The sequence below is a fragment of the Crinia signifera genome, chromosome 1 (genome assembly GCF_055691185.1).
Source record: "Crinia signifera chromosome 1, ASM5569118v1, whole genome shotgun sequence".
In the NCBI taxonomy this organism is placed as follows: Eukaryota; Metazoa; Chordata; class Amphibia; order Anura; family Myobatrachidae; genus Crinia; species Crinia signifera.
The window spans coordinates 246,080,440-246,098,596 of NC_139217.1; the positions used below are offsets into that span (position 1 = coordinate 246,080,440).

Genomic DNA, 18,157 nt, shown 5'->3' on the forward strand with positions numbered 1-18,157 from the left:
ATTATGTTTATGCGTGTTATGTTTCTTTATTAGGTAACCAGGAACAGGATTCAGTCTTTTCGTGACTATGCTATAGCACTCCTTGATCAATCCAAAGGCTTGGTGCAGGAAAATATCATATTTCAAGGAAAAATAGGACAAAATATTTTGCAGCAACTGTCTAATAGCGAAGACTGCATAGTTCAACATAACAAGCTACTCACCTTCAAGAAAAAGTAGGTTTTCTTGCTGACAGAGTACGTCCTTGGGCCACATGTACTAAGCTTCAAAAGCGATAAAGTGGAGTGTGATAACCCATCAGCTCATGATTGCCATGCTACAGGCTGGGTTTGAAAAATGACAGGTAGGAGCTGATTGCAGAGACAAAAAAAGATTTCTTTGGTGCTAGGGACTAGAGTGGTGTATTGTGTCACCCTGCAGCCACCATGCTAGAGGAATGCCAGACTCCAAAAATTAACACAAGGAAACAAAGAAGCGTGGGGCACATGAATAAAATCGTATTAAAGACAAACACACAAAAAACAGTACATATAATAAAAAGGTATAAGAGCAATTAATACATATACCAATGGCTACTTGATAGTTTCCAGATAGTTTTAGCTGTTAATTCAGGTGATAAATTCAGTCCCTTTGGAACAATTGGTATTAGATTATCAATTAAAAACTGATTTATTTATCCAGCTCACCCTCGGCTGCACTAACTGGTAAGTGTCTTTCAATTGACTTGGGACCATCCAGTATTAACCCCTTCTCGACATATGACGTACATGTACGTCATATGTCGGTTGCGGGGGAATCAAGCCAGCTCACGGAGTGAGCTGGCTTGAAAGAGAGCAGGTAATGGCTGTATATTACAGCCAGGTACCTGCTCTCACGGCCACGAGCGGCGAGTTCGCCGATCGTGGCCGTTTAACCCTTTAAGCACCGCGGGCAAAGCGCCCGCAGTGCTTAAATAGCTGATCGGAGGGGGGGCGCCCCCCTCCGGCGCCGATCGGGGCCCCCCGCGGCGAGATCGGAGGGTGCCGATCGGTTGCCATGGCAGCCAGGGGTCTAATGTAGACCCCTGTGCTGGCCATGTCAGCATTCCTATTACATCCTGCCTGAGGCAGGATGTAATAGGAAGTGCTGAAAATCACTATGTTCAGCCATAGAGCTCTATGGCTGAACCTAGTACAGGCGATCGCGCCCCCTAGTGGTCAAGTACACTAGGGGGCCTTGTAGTAAAAGTAAAAAAAAAAAAAAAAAAAGTTCAAATCACCCCCCTTTCCCCATTTCACAAATAAAAATAAATAAAAAATAAAAAAAATAAACATATTTGGTATCGCCGCGTTCCTAAAAGTCCGATCTATTAAAATATAACATTAGTTATCCCGCACGGTTAAAGGCGTAAACGGAAAAAAATTCCCAACGCCAAAACTACGTTTTTTGGTTGCATCGCCTACCCAAAAAAATGTAACTAAAAGAGATCAGAAAGTCGCACATATCCCATAATGGTATTAATTAAAAAGTACACTTCAGCCCGCAAAAAATGAGCCCTCACCCAGGTCCGTAGGAGGAAAAATAAAAAAAATTATAAGCCGCAGAACATGGCGACGCGACGCAAATTAGAAAAACCGTAAAATTTTCTATTTTTTTTTTAGTGGTAAAACGTAACGAAAACTATATAAGTTTGGTATCACCAGAATCGTAACGACCCATAGAATAAAGATAACCCATCATTTTAAACGAACTATGAACTCCAAAAAAACCGTAACCAGCGCAAAATTGTGGAATTGCATTTTTTTTCCTTTTTACCCCACATTGAATTATTTCCTGATTCCCCAGAATATTATACGGTATAGTAAATGGTACCATTAAAAAGTACAACTTGTCCCGCAAAAAAAAAGCCCTCATGTGTCTATATAGCCGGAAAATTAAAAAAGTTACGCTTATTTGAACGCAAGGAGGAAAAAAAAAAGAAAAGTTAACAAAAAACGCCCCGTCGGGAAGGGGTTAAATATATGTATTCCGCCACACAAGTATAAGAAATGCTGTCTCTGTTATATATTGAAACAAAGCTGTGATATTACCTCCAGTATATTGTGTCCAGTTGTTGATTGGAGGCAGTGTTCGCTAATTAGATTGACAGGCAGCTCCGGCTGCACTTTTGAACTCGCACGGTTCAGTGCAGGGAGCCAGCTTGTACATGACTGGCGGCACTTGCTCTGTGTGACGTCCCATACCTCCCGGCTCGGTGTCCTTTGATGGTCGGACCTCACCTCACAAGCATTAGCCTTCTCCTGTATGCGGCTGTACACAGCGTGTGTTAGCTGGCTAGTGTTCTGCCACCGCATGGTCAGCAAAGCTGTGATGTGTCACTTGGAGACAGGGGTGCGCTTCGATGGAATTGGACACATGCTGCCAGGTGTCGGGTAGAGACTCCTCCACTAACGCATTTCGCCGCGGCTTTTTCCAATCGATAGTCTATGTATTAATTGCTCTTATACTTTTTTATTATATGTACTGGTTTTTGTGTGTTTGTCTTTAATACATTTTTATTCATTTGTTTTGGACCCTTGAGCACCTCACGCTTCATTCTTTCCAGGTAGGAGCTGATTGGTTGGTATCATTCTCCATTTTATCATTGTTCAAGGCTCAGTACATCTTGCCACTTATGTTTACACCATAATTGGATGACATTTACATTTGTGATGCTGTATTATGAGACCCTTTGATGCAGTGTTTTGACACCCACAATGAAGAAAAATGTATAACGTAATGCTTTCGGGATCATATTTTAAAATGCCAGCTATTACAAGAGTATTCAGATGCAGGAATAAAAGCTGTTGTTCAAGAAAATCAGTAACCCTTGTTATTGTTAAAAAAAAAAATGTATTAAGGGTTTAAGCACACAGAGGGAAAACAAAAATAAAGAAGGTTAAGGTGACATTAGGAACACATTTACAAAATAATTTAGTATAGCATCTCTAATTGGTAGCACACAAAGGGGTATACATGTCTGCAAACAGCATTAATTTAAACCGTTAAATAGAAAATGGTTCTCTATTTTTTGTTGCTTGTTTCCTTCAATCATTTTGTTTTCTGCCTATTGTCAATATAATAATCATACATGTGATGAGTCAGGTGCCAGCATTACATTTTTGTAACTGGGATATACAGAGAGCTGAAGTTACCCAGACATATACAGATTTTTAATATGGCTGTTCCACAGGAAACCCAAATCTATCAGTTGTAATAAAACTGCTGTTTTCCTATTTCAGCTTCGCTACTATAGTGTATTTTAGTATTGTGATGCAGTGTTTGAGCTAAAGGATGTGCATTACCAAGTATGGTTTTCTTGCAGGTCCGATGTTACATGGAAGCTGGAAAATCCCCCTGCTAGGCCCTATATTGAAGGATGTCCAAGAGGAGTCTCCAGCACCCAAAGTAGTCAGAGGGTTACCATGGTCACAACCAGGATCGCAGCACGAGTGGAAGGACGTTGTCATAACAACGGCAGCATCTTCTGTTCTATCCTCTGACTACAGGGCATTTACGTCATTTCTGACCGCTGCTCATATTTATATCAGTGATTGGATCTAAACATTTTACTTTATTGGAGGAGATGACGTTCCTACAGACACATTTTATGGTTTGTCTATGTAAACTGGCCATCATACACTGAAAGACTTACAAACGTAATAATAAGCATCCAACTTGTACTTTACTAATTTATCTAATAATAGCGCAAAATCAGGGGTGCTTCGTGTTGAATACAATTTATTTATTATGGACCTTTCTACAGTTTCACGTATATCCCATCAACATTCCATTACTAACCTCGTATCATTGTGATGACAGATGACCAACATCAACCAACCAACCAACCACCCCCTCCCGTGTACATGCATTGTCAGTTTATAAAGTGGCAGCTTTGATATTGGTGTTTACATGTAAAAGTACTTTAGGCTTTAACACAATAAATAGTCCAAGGGCCAGATTCAATTAGCAGTGGTACTTAACCGCAGGCTAATTGGTTTGTCTAGGCCATTCACTTACATTTAACACGGATATCTATTTGAGCTTGAGGAAGTCTTGAATGGCAATCTGTGGTAAGTGCCCCTAGAGCTATGGGGCAATGTCTGCTTGTTCCAGAACCTATGGGTTAGCAAGCATTTGTAGTACAATGATGACACAAGAAAAAGGGGAGCTGAGGTTTCCAACCTTCTCCCCTGCCCACTAAAGTTGTGAGGCCAGATGAATCGGGCCCTAAGCCTCTTAAAATAAAAAAAAAAAAACATTTGTCTTACAATAAAATGTTGCACAATGACAGCATGTTACATAATATAGTTATTACAGGCAAAGGAATTTGTCCTAGAACAAGTATGTCTTAAATGTAGACAATTTCATATAAGGCTATGTCTGTATGTAGCTCAGTAGCTATTATTGTTTTTAATAATTCAACCAAATAAAAGATTTACACTCAGTAAAACATGTGCCACACTTAAGGCCTTATTGTGGTTCACTCCTTCTGGCAAATTCCTTCTTAGATGGACAAAACCTGGCTGGTTGGGACATAAACCTGGCAATATCTGAATGACCGTTTGACAGTTTTCCAGCATTTCAAAGCAAATGGTCAACTGTCATTCACTCCCATCCATTACCAGGTTTTTGTTCCAACCAGACAGATCTGACAATAAATCTGTAGATGTATGGCCAGCTTTAGCTTTATTTGAAATTTTCTTATTTAAAGTTTTTGAGGTGGAATGCAGTAGTCTACTATCATTTAATCTGACAAATCACATGAAAGTAGACTGGTCAACAATGTATATATTTCATTGGTAGATATTAAATATAACAGAATGGTAATTGTGCAAATCAGGTTTAAATATGAAGGAAGCATTTCTCTAGAAACAGGTCTTCAAAATATGAAGGCACTTTTGCAAGTACAGTGCAAACTATTTCACAGCTACAGTGTCAAAAGTAATCTTTTTAGATACTACAAATCCTGATGAATCCATCTCGCTCTCCTTGGATATGTATACCAACTGTAACACACACTTTATAAAGCTGGAAGGTATAACCATTCCGCATGCTACAGTGGACAACATGCTATGAGCCTGGGGTAGCCAACCCTAGTCCTCGAGAGCTACCAACAGTGCATGTTTTGCAGGTCTCCTCACAGAATCACAAGTGAGCTAATTAGCTCCATCTCTGTATCTTTTAAAATGTGTCAGTGATTAATGAGTGCAGCTGTGCAGCAGCTAGGTTGTCTGGAAAATGTGAACTGTTGGTAGCTCTCGAGGGCTAGGGTTGGCTACCACTGCAGTAGTACTACAATTTGAGAACATGATATAGGAAGTACCATTTAGCAGAAACATTGTTATTCATCTTGAAATGAACCAAATACAAGTCGTTAATTATAGGTTATGGACAGCAGAATGCCTTGTTGGTTTATCACTGTGCTTTACCATAATTATACGGTGACTATGAAATAACCTACATATATAATAATATTTCTGTGTGTGTAGAAATAACATTTATGTAGATGCCTATATCAAACATGCATATCTGAAGGACATCATTTTCCTATGGAGTTTTTTTTTAAGTAGGTGTTAAAACTGTATATATGAAAAAAAAAACAGTACATTAAAGCTATATTTTATGTTTTCTTGTTTTCATTTACTTGGGCTTGTTTGACAGGAAATGTTAAATTGGATAATTGAAATGAAGAACATTTAATACAAGCATCTTGTATCCACTGAACTAGCTAATATTGTGCTGAGAGGGAAAAAAACATCAACATGTCCTATTAATATATTGCCCAGAAACCACCCAATAAACCTGTCAGTACAAATATATTCCCGCAGTATTTATATGTAGTGATTAAGAAAATGCCTGGATAGGGACTGGCTAAAACTAGAGCCATTTTTACACAGAATAAGAGCACAAGGGTTCGTTATGGCATTATACAAAAGGTGCAGTAGTATATACTATTGAAGATTTGACCAGCGATGTGCAAAAAAGTAGGTAGAGTAGATGAAGCAGAATCTGTGTTACAGGTTTTGCTCCAGAGTTTTGAATACAAAAATGATATTTATAAAATTCTGGAATATGACAGGAAAAGCTCTGCCATACATTATTGATGCATGGTCTAGCCCAGTGGTTCTGCTCCAGACCCCACACAGTTCACACTTTCCAGGTCACCCGGCTGCAGCACACGTGCATTCATTACTCACTGACACATTTTAAAAGATTCACAGGTGGAGCTAATTATACAGGGTACATAAACATAGCTGCATTATTGGGCTATGAGAAAAAGTTATCCAGATTGGGTAGGTTTACACTGGAGAAATGAGAGCAGGCCCTGCTCGCGATATCTTAAATCTAATAATCCAGATTTCAGGACAGACCTGAAAAAACACGAAATTTGTATAACTAATGTAGGGCACACACTAGAACAATTTGGCCTCAAAACATGCAATTTAGATAGAATTTAAATCGATTGTATGTTAATTAGCATGTTTTGGGCCATTTCTGATCTAATTCTGATCTGTGGCCCCGCAGGTCATTTGGTCGTTTCAAAGATCCTAACTGCACCAGGTAGGATCTAGAAACTACCTTTCATCTGTGTACAGGTCAAGATCGGATCAGATTCAGGTCATGAGCCGATCATACCATCGTCTTACGATCTGCTTGTGACCTGCATCATGCTGGTGTGTACCAGGCATTAGAAGGATATAAACATTTACAGTGTATATAAGTATCAAACTACAATACACAAAACCATTTCTGTATTGTACACTTACATTTTTTCTACATGGATGAATCTGGTTTGTTAAAAATATTAAACGGCAAAATGGCTGCAAGAGCTCTATGTATAGCCGTTTACTTTCATTGCTTTTGTAATATTTTTAAGTGTGCCTGTTGCAGTTTTAATTTTGTTATGCCATCTGCAACAATACAGCAAATAAGATTCATCTAGTCTTACACATATACGTCATACATTTGGATTTATAAAAAACAAGTGAAACTTTCTTCTGTGTGTGAGGTTCTGTTAATCTGACTGCTATACCGATTGTGTACTGAATAAGAAATGTCTCATTTTGATTCACATTACATTCAGATGTTAAATTAGTTTCTACCAAATGAAAACAAATATAATCCTGGCTGAAGACAGCCTTGGTCCATTCTGACAATATTTAGCAAAATGTAAATTATGTGACTACAATTTTTGATCCAAGACTTTTTCCTCATTTAGACACCTTAAATTGAGATGAGAGAATGTTGTTGACATAATGCAAACATGGTTTTAATGTTTAGAAAAAGCATGTTAACGTTGTTGGCATTTATAAATTGAAACATGATCCTAAAATATATATATTTTTTATAATTTAACGTTCGATAAATTAATTTATCCAAGATAACAGTATTATTTTGTACACATAAAAAAAAGGAAACAGATAATCAGCTCATTCATATTTTAATGCAAGATAATCATAAATTCATGAAAGGTTCTTTCAGTGATAAAGATCACCAAAGCTAAAACATTAACCCTCTGCCCATGTGAGCACATGGTAAGAGCCTGAGATACAGGCACTACTGGGGACATATGTGAATGGCACTAAATATGTGCAAGAAAATGATTGGTTAGTATTCAAATACAGTGTCTGAGATAGTACACAAACCTTGTTTCATGCACAAATAAAATATATTTGTGTGTATTTCATGTTTTTGATGTGTTAATACAGCATTAATGCATTTTGTTTTGCACATGGATCCTGTCCTCAAGATACCACATTAAAATATAAAAATATTCTGAAATACGGAATAATCTGTTATCCAAATGCTTCTGGTCCAGAGCATTTTGGAGAAGGGATACTGAACCTGTACCACCTTTCTAGAAGTTTCTAACCAGTTACATTTTATTGCTTTACAAGCTCTTGTGGTTCAAGACAAAATTATTTATCCGTTACATGCTTGTTAGGGTTATTTCCTGATTACATTGCCACTTCATCATAAAAGCTGGGGTCCCTTTGCTTTCTATATTCACCACCACAGATCTAAGCTAATTTTTTTTAAATGCTGTCATCGGATACGAATATCCATTTCAGACAGAAAAGTCTGAAAATCCCGGCAAATACACAGCATTTCAAATGACGTGTTGTTTTGCCGGGAGCCGCCTGACCCCCCTTCACACAGAAGAACAAATTATTGGGTTGAAAATTTCTACCCGGTAATTTGCTGAATAACACGGGTATTTCTTCTGTGTGAAAGGGTCAACACGGGTCATAAATCCCGTGTCCTCAACACTGGTCATTTCAAGGGTCAGAGACACAGGATTTACAACACGGGTGTGCCCTTTCACACAGAAAAAGGACCCGTGTTATTCACGAAATTACTGGGTAGAACTGCTTCACCCGGTAATTTCGTTTTCTGTCTGAAAGGGGTATTAAGGAGACCTTTACTTTGAAGCGATATTGTAAAGTATATAAAAGCACAAAAGAGTGAAATTATGTTTGACATCTTTTTCAAGAGGGAATCAAAGGAGAGGCATTAAAATAACCAGTAGTTCCTTACTCTGAAAAAAATAAGGTTTGAGGTACTTGTCAAGGAGATGGTTAATAGGATGATCACTCCAAAGTAGGGATATATTAAACATACAGCCCACAGCTGCTGTGGAACTGCACATCAGTGCACACCCTGCCACAGTTTTGTTATAAGGGCATGATAAACCTTGCAGAGCATTATTGGGATGTGTAGCACAGAAGCTGGACAGCTGACTGTCTATTACCCCTACTCTAGATGAACTAGCCTTACTTTTGGCTTTTATTAAGCAGGGCTCGACAAACCCTGGGCGCCACAGTGACCAGATTCTTCTTCCTGGCGACCAGATTTTTTGGGGGAGGAAGCAGAATCTGGTCTTGGCCGGGTGGGCTTGCGGTGAAGTCCTCAAACCTCCATCCCCTGGCTGCATAGGAGCCAGAGGTAAGAGCAGGTCAGTTGTGGCGTGACTATATCAAAACTCAAGCCAGTTTGTGGTTCTGGAGCGGCAGTGGTAGGTCGGCTCCTGATTGGCTGTCAGACAGAGCTCGGAATGACTCGCTATCATGGCTTTTCTGCTTAAATAGCCATGCCAAGGAGGACCTGCTTTTATACAGGAATGAGTGGGTGGGTGGGGGGGGGGGAGTAGCCACTTTGGATGACCGCTCTGCCTGGCTGTTGCCATTGGTCAGAAACAGACTCCATGAGGGTGGTATGAGGGCCAGACATCCATAGGTTGTGTTTGTGCTTACAGCCCAACACCGTGCAGGATGTTTGGCATTTGCCAGAGAACACCAAGATGGGCAAATTCACCACTGGCGCCCTGTGCTCTTCACAGATGAAAGCAGGTTCACACTGAGGACTTGACAGAGTTTGGAGACACCAAGGAGAACGTTCTGCTGCCTGCAACATCCTCCAGCATGACTGGTTTGGCAGTGGGTCAGTAATGGTGTGGGGCGGCATTTCTTTGGGGGGGCCGCACAGCCCTCTATGTGCTCGCCACAGGTAGCCTGACTGCCATTAGGTACTGAGAGGAGATCCTCAGACCCCTTGTGAGACCATATGTTGTTTCGGTTGGCCCTGGGTTCTTCCTAATGCAAGACAATGCTAGACCTCACGTGGCTGGAGTGTGTCAGCAGTTCCTGCAAGACAAAGGCATTGATGCTATGGATTGGCCTGCCCGTTGCCCAGACCTGAATCCAATTCAAAACCTGAATCCAACCAACAGACTGTCCAGGAGTTGGCAGATGTTTTAGTCCAGGACTGGGAGGAGATCCCTCAGGAGACCATCCGCCACCTCACCAGGCATTGTAGGGAGGTCATACAGGCACGTGGAGGCCACACACAACTGAGCCTCATTTTGACTTGTTTTAAGGTCAAAATTAAAGTGGAAAAACAACTTTGATGTGTGACTCCAAATCCAGACCTCCCTGGGTTAATAAATGTGATTTCCATTGATCATTGTTGTGTGATTTTGTTGTCAGCACATTCAACTACAGTATGTACAGAACAAAGTATTTAATAAGAATAAGAGGAATTTGGTACTTACCGATAATTCTCTTTCTCCGAATCAGCAGGGGACACTGCAGTCTGATAGACTATTGGGGATATAGCTGGTGTACTGAGGAGTCAGGACTTCTAACAACATGGCAGGAGACCAGACGCTGGGCGGGCGTGCTGTGTCCCCTGCTGACTCGGAGAAAGAGAATTATCGGTAAGTACCAAATTCCTCTTTTCCCCTTCGTCCAGCAGAGGACACTGCAGTCTGGTAGACTATTGGGGACCATACCAAAGCATTTACTCCCAGGGGGTAGAGCAGAGGGACTCCTGCCGAACTGCCCTGCCAAACGAAGCCGCAGAGCTGGCAAACGTGTCAAACTTATAAAACCGCAAAAAGGTATTAGCGCCAGACCAAGTGGCCGCTCTACAAACTTGAGACATAGAAATACCTCTAGAAATAGCCCAAGAGGTACTAACTGATCTTGTGGAATGAGCCGAAATCCCCGAGAGGGGACGCCTCTGAGCATGAAAATATGCCTCACGAATAGTGAAACAGAGCCAACGCGCCAATGACTGTTTTGACGCTGGCCAACCTCTTTTCTCTGTTCCGTACAGCACTAACAGGCAGTCTGATTTCCGAACAGACTCAGTCCTGGAAACATTCTTTAAATCCGTAAGGCTCGAACCACATCCAAAGAACTGGACCTTTCTGTGAAAGCCGGCACCACAATCGGTTAGTTGACATTAGTTTTGGTAACCATCTTAGGAAGAAAATCTTTATTCGTCCTTAGCTCCGCCCTATCCGCATGAAATACCAGAAAAGGGGGCCGACAGGACAGAGCTCCTAGTTCTGAGACCCTGCATGCAGAGGCCAGGGCCAAAAGCATGGTAGTCTTCCAGGTTAGGAACTTCAGGTCCACTGACTGCAGAGGTTCAATCACATCCGACTGAAGAAAATGGAGCACCAACAACAGGTCCCAAGGCTCCGCAGGAGGGAGAAAAGGAGTCTGAAAGCGCAAAACTCCTTTCAGGAATGTCTGAACCTCCGGGATCAAAGCAAGCCTTCTGTGGAAGAAGACGGAAAGTGCAGAAACTTGCACTTTAAGGGATCCCAATCGGAGACCAGCTGCAAGGCCTACCTGCAGAAACTCCAACAAACGGGGAAGAATGAAAACCGCCTTTGGACATTTCCTTGATTCACACCACTTGACATAGGCCCGCCAGATGCGGTGATAATGTTTTGATGTGACAATTTTTCGAACACTCATCATAGTGGGGATCACTGCAGGTGGGATCCCCCTGCACTTGAGGAAGTCGACCTCAACAGCCAGGCCGTCAAACGCAGCCGAGGCAAGTTGGGGTAAGCGAACGGACCTTGTAGAAGGAGATCTGGACGGAGTGGAAGTCGGAAAGGAGGAGCTGCCAGGAGAATGCAGAGATCCGAAAACCAGGCTCTCTTCGGCCAATCCGGAGCGATCAGGATCACAGAACCGGACCCTCTTTTTACCTGTTTGAGACCTTCGGAATGAGAGGGAACGGTGGTAACAGGAAGGCCAGTGAAAAGTCCCACCGAATTGATAGGGCCACCACCGCCACCGCTGCTGGATCCCTGGACCTGGAGCAATAAAGGGGTACCTGGTTGTTCAGCCTGGACGCCATCAAGTCTATATGAGGCTTTCCCAATCTGCGGACCAGTAATTGGAAGACCTCTAGATGGAGAGCCCATTCCCCGGGGTGGAAGTCCTGTCCACTTAGAAAGTTGACCTTCCAATTGTCCACCTCTGGAATAAAGATAGCAGAAAAATCTTCCGAATGAGCCTCCGCCCAATCCAGAATAGGCCGGACTTCCCTCATCGCTGATCGGCTTCTGGTGCCCCCTTGGCGATTGATGTAGGAAATGGCCGTGGCATTGTCCGATTGGACATGCACAGCCTTTCCTACTAAAAAGTTGTGTGCTTACAGAAGAGCAAGCCGAACCGCCCTCAACTCCAGTATATTGATTGGGAGATGAGTTTCCTGTGGGGACCACAAGCCTTGAAATACAGTACCCGACCTTCCGTCACTGCTCCCCAGCCCCGAAGGCTGGCGTCTGTCGTCAAAATCGTCCATGTACGCACTCTGAAGCTCCTCCCCTGAAGGAGGTTTTGTGTGCACAGCCACCACTGAAGGGACTGCCGAGCCCCTCTGGATAGGAAAATCTTCCTGTGTATGGTGTGGTGTGACCCCGACCACTGTCCAAGGAGACACCACTGAAAAGAGCGTGTATGGAAACGCCCGAAACGAATCGCCTCGAAGGCAGCAACCATGAGGCCTAGAAGACGAGTGCACAGGTGAGCGGAGACCCTTGGAGGCTGCCGAACTTGTCTCACAACCCCCTGCACCTTATCCAGAGGCAAGAAAATCATTTCCAGCCTCGTGTCGAAGACCAGCCCGAGGAAGACCAGTCTTTGAGATGGGAGAAGCTGGGATTTTGGGAAGTTGATAATCCATCCCATCTTTGGAAGGAACTGGCAAGTCAGGAGAGCATCCTGATGCAACTTTTCTCTGGGTGGGGCTTTCAGGAGCAAGTCATCCAAGTAGGGTACTATGATGACTCCCTGGAGGCGGAGAGTAGACACCATGCAGGCCATGATTTTGGTAAATATTTTTGGCGCTGAGGACAGGCTAAAAGGAAGGGCCCTGAATTGAAAGTGTTGGTGTCTTACCGCAAACCGGAGAAACCTTTGGTGGGACTCCCAAATAGGAACATGCAGGTAGGGGTCTTTTATGTCCAAAGACAGGAGAAACTCGTTTGTTTCCAAGCCTGCAATCACTGTCCAAATTGACTCCATTTTGAATTTGTTGTGAACCACGTACTCGTTTAAATACTTCAAAAATTCAAAATGGGCCTGACTGTTCCATCTGGTTTTGGTGTGGTTGCCTTTCTAGGCAACCACACCAAAGAAGAAATAGAATGCATCTTGAGAACATTAGATTCAATCTCTACCCATATCCTCTCAGATGTGGGTCTATTCCAAAGGATACATTGTGCCAATCTCACTGCTAGGTAATAAGATTCAATGTTTGGGACCCCAAGGCCACCCTCCGATGAACGTCTCTGAATTACCAAATGGTTAACTTGTTTTTTTCTTAGACCAAATAAATTTCATAATACTACGTTGAAAAAGCTTAAGACACTCTGTTCTAGGGTCTTTGCTGTTATAGTTACATTATCCTTCTGAACCTGTAGCTGAAAAGGAAAGTTCCAATGGTATTTCACATTATGTTGACACAGCACCTTGGTGATGGGTTGAAGGTCTCTCCTTTTTTGTATTGTAGATGGTGCAAGGTCCTGAAATATTTGAATGTTCATATCCTTAAAAGAGATGTATTCAGAATCCCTTGATGGGATAGTAGTGCAGTCTTGTCACTATGTCCCTGCGCGGTTGGCCCTGCACAGGCTTAACTCTCAGAGCACGGTGTGCTCTTTTCAGAAGCAAATCTGCATCTTGAACATCTGGATGTGTTAAAAGAAATCTCGGAGGAAGATCAGCAATTCTGATGGATGAATAGATTCTGGAACATTCCTAAACCTTAACTTATTCCTCCATCTATTTATTTTCTAAATCCTCTTGTTTCTCTTTTAGCTCGTTTATTTCTTAACGCAAAAGTGAAAGTGCTCTGTCCACTTTACTCTTGTATTTACACAGATCTTCGTTTTTCGACTCCGGGGCATCTGTGCGCGTACCAAGAAAAGATAGCTCAGATTTAATATCATCGACTGCTTTCTTGAGTTCTTGTTGGAAAGTTGTTTTGATACCCTCTTAAGAACAGCATGAATAGATGGGTCAAAGTTTAAATTCGGAGCAGATTTAGGAGACAATGAATTGTGTCTAACAATATTTGGAAGGAGTTTTTGTTCTTAGGAGTGAACATGACCGGAGTTGAAGCTACTGAAACTTTCTTGGATTTATTGGGCATAAAAAAAACATCCTCTAGGACTAAAGAGGTTAAAAATGGATTCACTTTAATGCTCTGTTTAAGGACGAGGGCTTCTTGGATATAAGATTAACCCATGGTGATGAGTTAGCGTGGGGGATACAGAAGAATTCTAGCTTTACGTTTCTTGAAAGTCTTTGGAATCAAATTGAGTGCTTTAGGATTAAGATGAATGCCCAAATATAATTTTCAAACATTCGTCAGAGATTTATATGAAAAAACCTCAGATGAGGAAAAAACTTGTGGTAATCCCTTAGGCCACAAGAGGGAGCTCCAAACCTGTATATTGTAATAATAATAATACTAAAAACCTTTTGGAAAAATCTATTTGGGAAAGAACCTAAGTGAAAATTATGAAGTCCCATCCTAGGGAGCTACCGAGTCGCCCTTTGAACCCACACTTCTGTGAAGAGTAATTTGGCAGAGGAGTGCCCACTATGCCCAAGATGACCACCATAACTGGAGATGCCTGGTTTACAAACTATGTTCTGCTTCGCAGACCCAGCAGTCTAGAGTAGTAAACTCAGGAGCATTAGTCTAAGAGTCCAGGTTGACCTTTTTATAAAGTTATAGTGTAGTAACTTGCAGGATGTAACCACAGTTAAGGGTAAGGTAAGCAGCCGCTCCTTATTTTCCCCGCTTTATTTTTGCACTCACACCTGTCTTGGGGTGCTCCCTTTGTAAAACCTGCAGGCCTTGATATAAGCCCACACCTGTCTTTTGGAGCCCGGCCACTGTTTGCTGAAGGGTGGGTCACCCCTCTCTGTGGTCTCAGCGGGGACAGAGGAGGACTAGAGTGAAGGAGGGAGTCAGGCAGCAGACGGAAGCCTCTAATGGGGCCACTCACCACCGGGAGTGGAGCCATTATGATGTAGCACTGTGAGGTGCAGGAACCACGGCCTTGAGCAACCCACACAGCGTTCTCCTTGTGTCGTCTGGCAGGGATGGGGGGTTGTCTGCCCGGGTGTGAGGAGGACCGGAGATATGGCAAACAGGGGTTAGGAAGTTTCTGGGGGGCATTCACCAATGAAGCACTGACACGGACCGTGGCTTTGGGAATCGCTGCTGGTCGCAACATGCAGGAAGGTGCAGAGATCTTACCCGGCTCCGCAACCAACACAACGCTCTCCCATGTGTCATCCTGAGGGGATGAGGGATTGTCTGCCCGGGTGTGAGGTGGATTAACAGCCCAGGAAGCTTCAGTCTCCTGCGATCTCTCAAGAACAGCCTCCGTCTCCTCACGTCAGCACCAGGAGGAAGAGGAGGTGCCGAGTGTAGTCCGGAATGATTGGCAGCTGGCAAGTCCGAGAGGACAAACCTCATCCTCTCATATTGAAGACACCATGGCCTACCCTGCACCGCCTATTTCGACAGGTAACCCAAACGTCACCATGGCAAACATGTTAGCTCAACTACATTCTCTCCCGACAAAGAAAAACCTCCTGACCAAACAAAATTTCCAAGACCTCGAACACAAAATACATGAGACTGTCAAATCTGAGATCTCCGTTCTTCATGCTGATCTCTCACAATTAGTACACTTGTAGTCTCAATATCACTAAAACCTATCTTGAAAGCAAACGACCAAGGATCAGTTACCTAAAACTACAATAACCCGTTTCCAACGGAGGTATAAACCTTCCCAAGATATATTCGAGATTGGATCCATTCTACTGCAAACCACACCAATACAGACATTGACCAATCATTTTTACCAGACCAACATCTGCTTTCTTTCCTACATTGTCACAAATCGGAACTTATGGATTCCATTACACAAAATCCCTTATTGATGGTATCATGGACTGTATGGCACCACATACGGCATAAACATAACTTAAACAGCCACCATTCACTGTTTCTACCAATTCTCTGCAACCTGGATTTCCTGGGTGGACTGGCAATGCACCCATTCCTTTCATGGAAATCCAAGGGCATCTCACAAGTAAAATCTCTGGTCGATGACACAGTGACTGCTCCACTAGCAGCACAGACTTTAGTAGACAAATTCAAACTCCCTTCCTCACAGGCACTGGCTGTATACCAGACCCAACATTACGCTAGCGCAGTTCTCAGGCACTTATCGCCTATAGTCCAGAAAAACAATCTTGATACACTGCTATCTAAACCTACCTCTGATATAAAAGCAAGCTCCACTTACTACCAGACCCTCCACATACCTATACACCTATCAACTGTCCCTACGGACTTCTCCACATGGCTGCAAACATTACCTCAACCCACTTCAAAAACACCTAAATGCGTTCCTTTCTATATTCCTGGAAAACGTTGCCAACCTCGATGTACAGAGATATGTTCTATAAAATCCACCACAATGGATACCTCTCTCCGCATCAATGCTATATAACGGATATCTCGGACACAGATACTTGCCCAAAATGCGATAGCCCCAATGCAACATTTTAACACTCAATGCAATGAAACGTTTTTGGAAACAGTTTCAGGGATTTTCCCACTACATTTTTACTGAGCCGCCTCCCACTGTCAGCGGAATGGGCTATCCTGGGTGTTTTCCCCTCAGGTGTGCCAATCCTGCATAACAGCAAAAAGATGCTAATCATATCAGCGGTGGCCCGCAAGTGTATCCTACACCAATGGAATCACAAAGAACCTCTTTCTATGGTTTTGTTTAGGGCTAAACTATTCCACATATTTCATATGGAGTGTGTGGAGACGTCCCTCCAAAAAGAAGAAGATCACACAGACATGTTTTCAAATATGGGATGGTTTTATTGACAGATTCACAAATGCTTCTGTTCCACTCAGTGGTACGAGACTCATGTCCTCTTGGGTACTAATCCAATAGATCTTCCAGTCCAGTGAGGGTGCCTCTTTGATCGGGTCCGTCTGTAACCAGCATTTATCCTAAATTTCATATTTTCTTATTGATGAATGTACTCTCTTGTAAGTGCAAAATATCACCTGTCAAATATTTGTTGAACTTGTTGTTTTACTGCTAATGTGAAACACATTGTAAACTCGCTTAATCCTTAATAATATAAAGTTTATTTAAAAAAAAAAAAAATAGTCCTCAGAGTCAGAAACCCAGTGTGCTATCTAGTAGAAAGATACCTCACACCACACACTTTATAAAACCATTGCATTGCTGGCTCAGGATGCTCCAAAAACACCAAGATGACCTGAACAGGTGCCGGACTATGTACAAGGTCCTGGTATAGTAGACACACTCACATCTGTCTTCAACAAAGTTGTGTCAGCTGAATCGGATAATATACTGTTCAACCATGCCCATCGCACCCTGCAGGTCTCCAGTCTGATGCTCTAAGAGACATCATTTGTAGTCTTCATTATTACCATGTGAAAGAAGAGATTCTCTCCAAAGCAAGGACCATCTGGAACTTAATAGCTCCATTATACAAATATTTCTACATATCCCTTGGCATATGCTTCAGAAACAACACCTTCTTCGATCTCCGAGAGCTGTCCCAAAAGATAAAAAGGTATATGATTTTGCCGGGGCTGAGTGTGCAGGTATCCCATGATGGTCCTCCGGTCGTCCCTGACCTCACCAGGCGATTTAGATACTTTTGCACAACAGTGAATATCACCAAATCTTCTTTAACTGAATGGACTCAGTCGTTCCGTCATCTGGACCCGACTGTTCTCCCTGCCTAACATGCATCATGGAATGTAATTGGAAATTGTAAACGGAGGTGCCCAAACCTCTTCCCCTACCAGCAGGGACACAATTACCTAAGGCATCACCTCTGTGTCCCCTACATTCTGTTTATTCTTTGAATACAATAGCGATGGTCGGCTGACTATCTGATATAGACCAATAACTGACTTAATATACATATAGGTTTACACCCCGATTGCGCCTCTTTCTTCTTCCCACCCCAATTTTCATTATGCCACAAAATGCACTGTATCTTATTTCTATATTGCAATTTGTATATTTGCCATATAATCTGACTTGTCACTTATAGACCACAACTTTTGCACTTTTCAGTTTTTCATATTATTGCAGGGTCATGGCTTTTCTGCTTAGATCTATAAGAGTCTTCCCCTGCGTAGGTTATATTATACATCCTGGGTGGTTCAATTACCGCCATACCATTGGCCACAAGACCAGTCCGTAAGGTCCAATGATGGTAACGTTATCATGCTTATT

General features: G+C 42.5%; 1 protein-coding gene across 1 annotated transcript in view; it reads left to right on the plus strand.

Moving 5' to 3' along the window:
• FBXO10 (F-box protein 10) overlaps positions 1-5,649 on the plus strand; it is a 143,391-nt gene extending 137,742 nt beyond the window's left edge. Inside the window, exons 11-12 of the mRNA XM_083179690.1 lie at positions 34-215; positions 3,344-5,649. Coding sequence (XP_083035816.1) covers positions 34-215; positions 3,344-3,521 — 360 coding nt within the window. The 3' untranslated portion in view covers positions 3,522-5,649. The remainder of the gene's footprint in view (positions 1-33; positions 216-3,343) is intronic.
• The last annotated feature ends 12,508 nt before the right edge of the window (positions 5,650-18,157 follow it).